The 8891-nt window shown below is 31.3% G+C and overlaps 5 protein-coding genes across 6 annotated transcripts in view; 1 reads left to right on the top strand and 4 right to left on the bottom strand.

Moving 5' to 3' along the window:
- LOC108736394 (protein O-mannosyl-transferase 2) overlaps positions 1–3978 on the bottom strand; it is a 15160-nt gene extending 11182 nt beyond the window's left edge. Inside the window, exons 1-6 of the mRNA XM_025973386.1 lie at positions 3890–3978; positions 3738–3821; positions 3590–3674; positions 3415–3519; positions 3252–3360; positions 2930–3198 (exon numbers count right to left, since the gene is read on the bottom strand). Coding sequence (XP_025829171.1) covers positions 2930–3198; positions 3252–3360; positions 3415–3519; positions 3590–3674; positions 3738–3821; positions 3890–3978 — 741 coding nt within the window. The remainder of the gene's footprint in view (positions 1–2929; positions 3199–3251; positions 3361–3414; positions 3520–3589; positions 3675–3737; positions 3822–3889) is intronic.
- Positions 1–4449, bottom strand: part of LOC108736428 (post-GPI attachment to proteins factor 6) — a 12864-nt gene extending 8415 nt beyond the window's left edge. The window contains exon 1 of the mRNA XM_018468853.2: positions 4183–4449. The gene's annotated coding sequence lies outside the window, so the exon portion shown is untranslated. The remainder of the gene's footprint in view (positions 1–4182) is intronic.
- On the bottom strand, positions 296–1945 carry LOC112904118 (4-hydroxybenzoate polyprenyltransferase, mitochondrial-like). The gene has a single exon (XM_025973405.1). It carries the CDS (start codon positions 1553–1555, stop codon positions 419–421), a length of 1137 nt encoding a protein of 378 aa, XP_025829190.1. The 5' UTR covers positions 1556–1945; the 3' UTR covers positions 296–418.
- Positions 4450–4496: 47 nt separating the features above from the next.
- On the bottom strand, positions 4497–6539 carry LOC112904115 (post-GPI attachment to proteins factor 6-like). The gene is made up of 4 exons (XM_025973385.1): positions 6460–6539; positions 6165–6407; positions 4813–6108; positions 4497–4750 (listed from the first exon to the last, which is right to left on the bottom strand). The coding sequence occupies exons 2-4, from the start codon at positions 6226–6228 to the stop codon at positions 4497–4499; spliced, it is 1614 nt and encodes a 537-aa protein (XP_025829170.1). The 5' UTR covers positions 6229–6407; positions 6460–6539.
- A 115-nt stretch (positions 6540–6654) lies between these two features.
- LOC108736393 (tetratricopeptide repeat protein 30A) overlaps positions 6655–8891 on the top strand; it is a 3443-nt gene continuing 1206 nt past the window's right edge. The window contains exons 1-7 of one of the 2 annotated variants that reach the window (XM_025973394.1): positions 6655–6821; positions 6871–7143; positions 7196–7321; positions 7380–7515; positions 7576–7638; positions 7895–8163; positions 8222–8629. In XM_025973394.1, coding sequence (XP_025829179.1) covers positions 6762–6821; positions 6871–7143; positions 7196–7321; positions 7380–7515; positions 7576–7638; positions 7895–8163; positions 8222–8629 — 1335 coding nt within the window. In that variant the 5' untranslated portion in view covers positions 6655–6761. Of the gene's footprint in view, positions 6822–6870; positions 7144–7195; positions 7322–7379; positions 7516–7575; positions 7741–7894; positions 8164–8221; positions 8630–8891 lie in introns of both variants that reach the window. The other variant, XM_025973393.1, reaches the window with a different exon arrangement.

The raw sequence follows: 8891 nt of genomic DNA, 5'->3' as shown, positions 1-8891 counted from the left end.
TAAGTTTTAATGTTTTTGCACTGATCTGATACTGCATGCAGGTGTTTTACACCTCTACAGGATGCATCTGTATTTGTTACTTTTGTTCCTGTGTATCTATCCCTAAAGCTGTCCTATCTTTAATGTGACAATGTATATTCTTGTGTAACTATCTTCCTAATATTTATTTCTCTACAAGGTTGCTCAAATTCTTTAAGTAGACACTTGTTGCTCTTTATACAAACTGTAACTGTCACTCTTCTATCTCTGTGCGTATCCTTATATTCTTATGTATGTTAAAGAAAAGAAAATCAAATTAAATATATTTACTTTTATTTTTCATAAGTTAACATTATACTATAAGTAGGTTTCCTTTGGCAAATGGCAACAACATGTACTTAATACACTATTAAAAATAATACTAATCACATTTGGAGTACTATACATTTAAATGAGCGGTCGCTAAAAATTTGTTCTTATTTTTCACATTTTTCTTTAATAACGTCCCTAATACAATACCAGAAAATAATATAAATCCCACTTGTGCATTCGAAAAGAATTTTTTAGCACAATCCTGTGGATTATCTATGTCCAAGCAACTAATTTGAGAAACAAGATGAGCAGCTACAGCACTAACAGCTACATAGTAAGGCCAACTCTGATCATTCATCAGTCCTGATGTTATCAAACTTGTTATCATAACACTAGAAAAACCACTCAACCATAATTTTGTATTTCTATCAAATCGAATGGCTGTTGACTTAATGCCCAACATTAGATCGTCATTTCTGTCTTGATGTGCATATATGGTATCATACACAATGGTCCAACATATGCCAGCTATATAAAGTGGGAGACATATAGGAACATCTACATAGCCCTTCACAGCACTGTAACCCAAGAGTGCACCCCAATTAAACGTAAACCCAAGCACTAACTGTGGCCAATAGGTGATCCTTTTCATTAAAGGGTAAGTAACTACTAAAAATAATGAACTGGCCCCTAGTATAACACTATACCAATTCAATTGTAATAGCACTAGTAAACCTACACTTAATTGTCCAGCTAAAAACTTCCATGCCTGTTTCATAGAAATATCACCATTAACTAAAGGCCTGTCTACTGTTCTAACCACTTTGGCATCTATATCGCGATCCCACATATCATTTATGGTACAGCCGGCACCTCTCATTACAAGAGCTCCTGTACCAAAAAGAAATAATAGAAAGGGGTCGGGAAGACATCCTGCGTCCGCTGCTGAGGCAATACTCCATCCACAAGGCCAAAATAGTAGCCATGAACCTATTGGTTTATCTAGTCGTATCAGTTTTAAATAGGGCTTCACAGAATTTGGAGCAAGATCAACCAACTTTGTAGCAACCGCATATTTTCGCTTATTATCTTCGGTATTAAACGATTTGGTATCGGTGTGGGTAAAAGCACATTTACTTATTAAGGGTACTTGAACAAAATCTAACTTGATATTTCTAACCTTATTTTTGCGGCTCAAGTTTATTACACCATACCGCAAAAAATTCTTTTTATTTTGCAATGATAATATTCGTAAACAATACATTTTCACTTTTCACCTTCTATATTAACAAGAACGTTGCAATTATTATGATTAATTATCCAATATTGATAACAGAATGTGCATGGTTTTTGTACCTTTGCTTCTGGGCGAAACGAACCAGTTCCGCAAAGTCTTTTGGTATCCGCATCGTAAAGGATACAAACAAACAAAATTTTAGATCACATTCAAAATTAACAATTTATAAATAGTGTATTAATATATAAGAAATATATGTTTACAGAAGTGATTTTAACCTCACTTCTCACCTGATCAGTTTTTATTTTTATGATTCGTAGGTTTGTAGTTCATTTAGCCAATCCGAACCAATCAAACCTTCTAACAAATTCCCCGAAAAAGGATGTTACTTTTTAACTTTTTATTTTAGTGAACTATAAGTTATTATTGAGCAAACATTAGGAAAGCAATATATATAACATAAAATAGAAATAAACATGTGGCTAATAAAAAATATGATTGTAATATGAGTATATGAAAAAAGCTCATTACACTCAAATAAATGCAAATGCATTGAATTTTTTATATCTGATTGTACAAGATAATTCCGTACAAATAAATAAAATAAGAAATAAGAGATATTTATATCTAAGGCACTAAATGCCAGTGAGAGCATCGTATTTTTTTTTCGAATTTTTCAATCAAAAAATAATTATCCATTAGGACATTCCTACAAATAATACATGATATGGATAAAAAAACTACTTGTGAAAAGCCTTGTTTGTTACATTGTAAATTTTCATTCCCTGAATTTTTTAAAAACTTCACAACTCAGGAAATATTAATTTTTGAAAAAAATTTACGAAGACCTTTTTTGTCAAAAATCAACCAAATAACATGAAAAAATAATTCCGATTAAAATGAATCTCTCATAGCTGTATAGAAAGGTATTGAAAATGAACAATTGATAGGTTTATTATACATATTGTTTTTTGTTTTTTTTTTTTGTTATTATCTTTTACTTTGCTTACTGATCCATAACTATTTTATAATACATATTCCTACTTTAACACACAGTCTTACTGAATCGAGGCCAGATTGATCTACTATTATTGTTCAAGTTGTTATTCATTTTTATTAGACTATTTTGTTCTATGTTCTATTTTTTTATTTTTTCTCCAAAAATTTTTTCTGTTTAAATGCCGCTTTTTATTACATAACTTACTCTTTTAGAATATGCTCGTTGTTTTAATTATAATTTAAAAGATTTCATTTTTCTTTACCCTCCTTATCAATTTACTTAGTTTTTTATTTCCTACTATTACTAGCCTTTATACCATTTACATTACATTTATAGTCGAGCCATTATTACCCAATTTTCATAAAAGAATTTAGAATTTCTATTGATTTAAACACACTTACCACTGGTCTACTTAAATCTCCTAAAATGTTCCATAAATCTGATATGGTGATTAATCCCACCAAAATAACAGGAAACAGACCCACAAATTTTACTGAAACACAGCATGCTAACATTGTTCCTGTGAATATCAACCAAGACCACCACAATTTTGAAAACTCTTTAGTTTTCGATGAAGAAACTTTTACAGCTCCTAATATTGAACCCATCATAAAGCACAAAAGTAAGGGATCCAAAAGAATGTACTGTGTTAAAGTTATTAATCCTACATCTGAAAATACATTATCAGACAATTTTCTTTCTTATTATGTATTAATGTCTTACCAAACAAAATTAATAAAGAACTTAATATGGAAGCTCTTAATGAATTAGTCATTTCATCAACGATTAAAAATGAAAATGGAACAATTGTAGCTCCCATGCTTGTGCAAAACTGAAATACTTTTGATATTAAAAAGAAAATGATTAAAAATTCACCATTTCTTACAATTCTCATTCCTAAGTAGCTTGTATTTTCATATTTATCTCCTGGTTTTTCAAAAGCGAATCTGCCATCATATCCTGTTAAGTATCCCGCAAGACCTATAAGCATCTAGTAAAAGAAAAATAAAACTTAAAATATTGTTAATATACCTACATATTCATAGTTTTTCTTAATTTACCTTTCCTAGTGGAGGGTGCACATCAAAGAAAAAAGTTCTGTTAATATACCAGCTACTCATTTTTCCAAAATGTGTTTCATCCCAGCTAATATAAATAAAAAAGCCATTTAAAATGATAAACAGAAATCTCTTACTTTATTATACTTACCATACATGATCCGGCTCTGACACTTTGTAAAATCTTGTTAAAATTGTTAACAAGCATACACTCAAAAAGGAAAGTTTCCAAGTCCTTAAATGAGTACATTTCATTTTTTTAACTAAAAATAATCTAAGAGTGCACCCCAATTAAACGTAAACCCAAGCANCCTGTAATTAATAGGCCATTGCCAGGGCTTCGAAGTGACTTCACCTTCTTTCGGTTTTAAACCCGCATTTCCTTGAAACATTACTGCATGGGATTCTAGGAATTACCTCAACATATAACAGCAAGATACATTAAACTTAGATAAAATATTACAAATCCGAATTCTTAATAGAACTAAGCAAATTAAGAAATGACTTCACTTTTATTTTCTAGATGTATTATTAAACTAGTTTCAGTTTAATTTATAAAGCAATTACTCAGTACTTAAAGTTAATCCAAAAATTACCTTGTCCTTAATAGATTAGTTTCAGTAGTTGTAAACCAAGTACATTTTACATGCATACAAATAAGTTGGATTTGTTTAGTTCCTTTGCCATTTTTATTGTTTGTTTTACTTATCTAATCATTATTTACTTTTTAAAAATTTAATTACATTATTACCAGATTACGTTTGATCTTATTACAGGTTATCAAGTTATCGTGACGACCATTATTGACCACTATTTTCAGTTTTATTTATAGTTTATAGCATGTTTATAGTGGTATATACCAAGTTTATCTTTAGAGCATATATATCTATAGTAGATGGAGCGTATATTTTCATATGACAGAGAATAATAGAATATTCAAACGTATTAGACAGTAACTGATTATGTTTTCACCAGCATCACAGGCATGATAAAAAGTAGAAGACAGGCAAAGCAGTGTATAGGTGAGTGATTCGATATAGTAGTGTCTTTTAATTGCTAAATAAACAGCTGGCACAAACATAAGGTTACTCAAAGTTAGCAAAACCATCTCTACTACAATTGCAGAATAAGGATTGGCTTGAGAATTATCAGAACATTCCCACCCTAAAAGAGGAATGTTAAAACGTTTACAAAGCTTTACAGAAGAAAATTTAATGACTACTTACCTCTGTAATTATTCGTGCAAAAGCAAGAAGTCACCACAAATCCCTCAGAAATCGAAAAGACACACTTTCCATTGTCTCCACATGTCCCATCAACACAGGAAAATGATGCCACCTCGAATACTATACTTGTATTACAATTTATGTTATTTCTTTTACATCCCCCAATGCAGTCACATCCCCTGCATTCATCTTCCTCAATAACCGACTGTCTGCACGTGTTGGTGCAGTTATTACATTGCTCTGGCTCACAATTTTCTTCACAGACCTGCATACAAGTTTCATGTTTGTGTTGACAATGATTAGAACAATTACAAGACTCGCATGAACCGCAAAATAAACGAATGGAGATGAACCAAGTCCCTGGTTCTGGATACGGTATCATTACGGAGGCGTTTTCAACTGTTTTGTTTACAAAAATTGGTGACGGTTGAGATATGTTATTGAAAAAACAATTGTGAGGCCAAAGGGGTAATTCGCGAACTCCTTTACGTATGCATGCGACTACTTGATTATTCTCAGGATCTGTTTCTACAATTCTTTTACCATTAACATATTTAGCTCTTGGTTTAACAGCCAAATGAAATTGAGCAGTGCCTCCGCTATCGGTACTATCTTGAATAACAAATTTAAGAACAGTAAATTTATCATTTGTCGCGTTTATGTACAGAGGAATTTTCCCGTTTTTCTTTGGTCTTAAATCATACCCATACACGAAATTATCAGAGTTTCGCTCTCTCACCAAATCATACTCGTTGTATGACATAATATTGGAAATATTTCCATCTCTATGCAATCTAAAAACAGGATCCGGCACGTACGTATCAAAATTTGAATTATTCAAATTTAAAGTTACGTTTTCATTAATTAACTCTGGTAACAAGAAAAATTTCAATCTGAATGTAAAAAATCCTCCGTTAATTAATGAAAACGTTTTTTGCGTGAATTGGAATCTTAAATAGTACCAGGCATTTTCTGGAGTCCAAATGTTAATGCTATAATTTTGTCTCGAAAAATTTGCTACTGGTATATCTAGGCTTTTAATTGACTTAAACATAGACGGTACATTATGTGGCTGAATTCGAACGTTAAAAAAGTCACAGTCTTTACATGAAACACTGTCTACAATCGTGAGAAATACGTGATCAACTTTCTCTGGCGCAAAAAACTTAAAAACAGCATAGCTTTTTGAAGATAAAGTCACTTCCATGTCCACATCTTTTGTAACTATTTCCACATCCTCCACGGTTGAAATGTAAAGTGTTATGACTAAATATACTTTACATTTTGGTACCAAACCTGTGAATAAAACCATGGTCTTTTTTATTTTTTATTATACTTGTTATATTTGTTACCTTCTTGATTGATACCATCATACCGAGGATCAGTATATGCCAAAAAAGTTGATATAAAGTACATCCCAGGTGTTGGTGATGTTAAATTTATGTATTGGGCAGGACTTTGCGATGTAAAATTAATATAAAAAGGCTGAGGTCGAGAAAGATTGTAAAATGTAGAGGGAAACTTTGAGCCATCAGGATTTATCACAGGAGGGGAACCGTGTTTAAAATATAAGTCAACATTCTCAGCTTTACAAGCTAAAAAATTGACCTTAATGCTTTAGCTATATTATAATAGAAGATAGCTTACGAAATATTGTTTGTCTTCTTTCTTCAACTTCTATTTTTAGTGAAGCAAATAAGACATCTGATGGTATTTGAAAGTGCAATAGTGTANTTAATTAAATTAAAGATTAAAAACGTTCGATCTGTATATTATATAATTGTTGATAGTATTTGGGGAAGTTTTTATTAAATATCTCTAATAATTTGTAATTTTGAAATTCAAAATTAATAATCGGGGCTGATCGTGGGGTACCGACAGAAGTTACCATGGAAACCACTTCATAAATAAAAAGTTTCGCATTTCGCGTCCATTGTCGACTTCAAAAAATGCTTTCAGCATCTGTTGCAATTAACGACGGCGATTTTACAAAAACTACATACAATTTGGTAAGAATAATAGTAATTCATAATCATAATACATACATCCCATTATTAGATAAAGGAAGAACGGTATGGCGAAGCTATAAGAATCCTACATGGAATACCAGAATCTAATTTAACAAGGGCAGGTTTATCTTTATTAGCATACTGTTATTACTACACACAAGATTTTAACAATGCAGCTACATATTATGAACAACTCGTCCAGATGTTTCCAAATAATACTGACTACAAATTATATTATGCACAATCGTTACATCAGGCTTGCATGTACATTGATGCTTACAAAATTACAGAGGAAATAACAAACTCAGAGTACAAACTAAAGGTAATAAAAGATATTGAAAAAGATAACTGAAGGTAAAGTGGGTAGATTGTAGGTAAAAAAAATACAGTCTGCTATTAAATATGGTGAGGAGGACTTTACAACATCTAGAGAAATAATAGAATCATTTCTTAATGAAGATGCAGACTCTGATATTAATATTGGATGTATTTTGTTCCAGGTCAGTAATTATAAATAAATGTTTTTTTTTACTTTAATTTTTAAATTATATTATGCAGGAAGGATATTATGAAGAAGCACTGAATAAGTTTCTTATTTGTCTACAAAACACAGGTTTTAAACCTTATATAAGCTACAATATTGCTCTTTGCTATTACAAATTAAAAGAATATGGTTTGGCACTCAAAAATTGTGGTAAGAAAATCTATTTCTGAACCGTACCACAATAGAGAAGTCATTGAGAAATGCTTTTAGCTGATATAATTGAGAGGGGCATAAAAGATCATCCTGAACTTGGTGTGGGAATGCAAACAGAAGGTATTGAAGTCAGATCTGTTGGAAATACTTTAACATTACATGAAACTGCTCTCACAGAGGCATTTAATTTGAAAGCTGCCATTGAGTATCAATTAAAAAATTGTAAGTTAAGATTTAAAATTCAAATTTGCATTGTTTTGTATAATTTCTCTATAAGTATATACATGTAAAAAGGAGTACTTATTAGTTTTTATCTTGGCAGTACTTATTATTGTTAATTTCAAATACTGAATGTGCTTATTTCTACATATTAAAGTGGATGCTGCTCGCGAAGCCTTAACAGACATGCCTCCACGGGCTGAGCACGAATTGGACGCAGTGACGTTGCATAACCAAGCCCTAATGAACTTTGATCAGAACCCTACAGAAGGATTCGAAAAGCTCCAATTTCTTATCCAACAAAATCCTTTTCCACCTGAAACGTTTGCTAACTTGTTGCTTCTCTTATGTCAACATGAACTGTATGATCTAGCTGCAGATGTCTTAGCGGAAAATGCGCATTTAACTTACAAATATCTTACATCTGTATGTAAAACATTATTTCATTTCTTTAGTATGTGATGATTTGGGACTTATTTTTTAGTATTTATACGATTTTTTGGACGCTGTAATTACTCGTCAGACGTCGCCCCCCGATGCTTACCAAAAACTTGACGATTTAGCCAACAGACATACAGAAACTTTGCGTAAACTGACTAAACAAGTGCAAGAATATCGAAACCATAATAACACTGAAATGGTGAAAAAAACCGTTTTTGAGTACGAAGAATGCCTTGAGAGGTATATCCCCGTGTTAATGGTACAAGCCAAGATTTATTGGGAGTTGGAAAATTATGGGCAAGTCGAAAAAATATTTCGGAAAAGTGTTGAATTTTGTAACGATAATGACGTATGGAGACTGAATGTGGCTCATGTCCTTTTTATGCAAGAGAACAAATTTAAAGAGGCCACGGGTTTCTATGAACCTATCGTAAAAAAGTATATGAACGATGTAAGGAAATAACAATAAACATCAAACAAAATAATAAAATCAAGGAAAAACATTTAGTTTCGAATTTTGTTTTACCTTGGATTAACTAGCTGTACCCTAAGAACAATTAAAAAATTATTTCGTTTATTTTTTTTAATAAGCATGATAATTTTACTGTACCAGGTATAATAAAAAAAATAAGAAATAATTTTTTAATAATTCTTATGGCAGTATAAATGAAACTTAATACTAAAAATAAGCTTTCTGTATGCAGTTAAAGATA

Source organism: Agrilus planipennis, unplaced genomic scaffold (assembly GCF_000699045.2).
Source record: "Agrilus planipennis isolate EAB-ADULT unplaced genomic scaffold, Apla_2.0 scaffold149, whole genome shotgun sequence".
Lineage (NCBI taxonomy): Eukaryota > Metazoa > Arthropoda > Insecta > Coleoptera > Buprestidae > Agrilus > Agrilus planipennis.
Note: the sequence above shows the minus strand (reverse complement) of the source record. Positions and strands in the feature narration are given on the sequence as shown.

Coding starts and splice junctions, on each gene's coding strand:
- LOC112904115 (XM_025973385.1), bottom strand. CDS start 6,228: ATGTACTTTATATCAACTTTTTTGGCATATACTGATCCTCGGTATGAT. Junction 6,109..6,164: donor TGATGGTATCAATCAAGAAG/GTAACAAATATA, acceptor TTTTATTCACAG/GTTTGGTACCAAAATGTAAA. Junction 4,751..4,812: donor TTGCACGAATAATTACAGAG/GTAAGTAGTCAT, acceptor TTCCTCTTTTAG/GGTGGGAATGTTCTGATAAT.
- LOC112904118 (XM_025973405.1), bottom strand. CDS start 1,555: ATGTATTGTTTACGAATATTATCATTGCAAAATAAAAAGAATTTTTTG.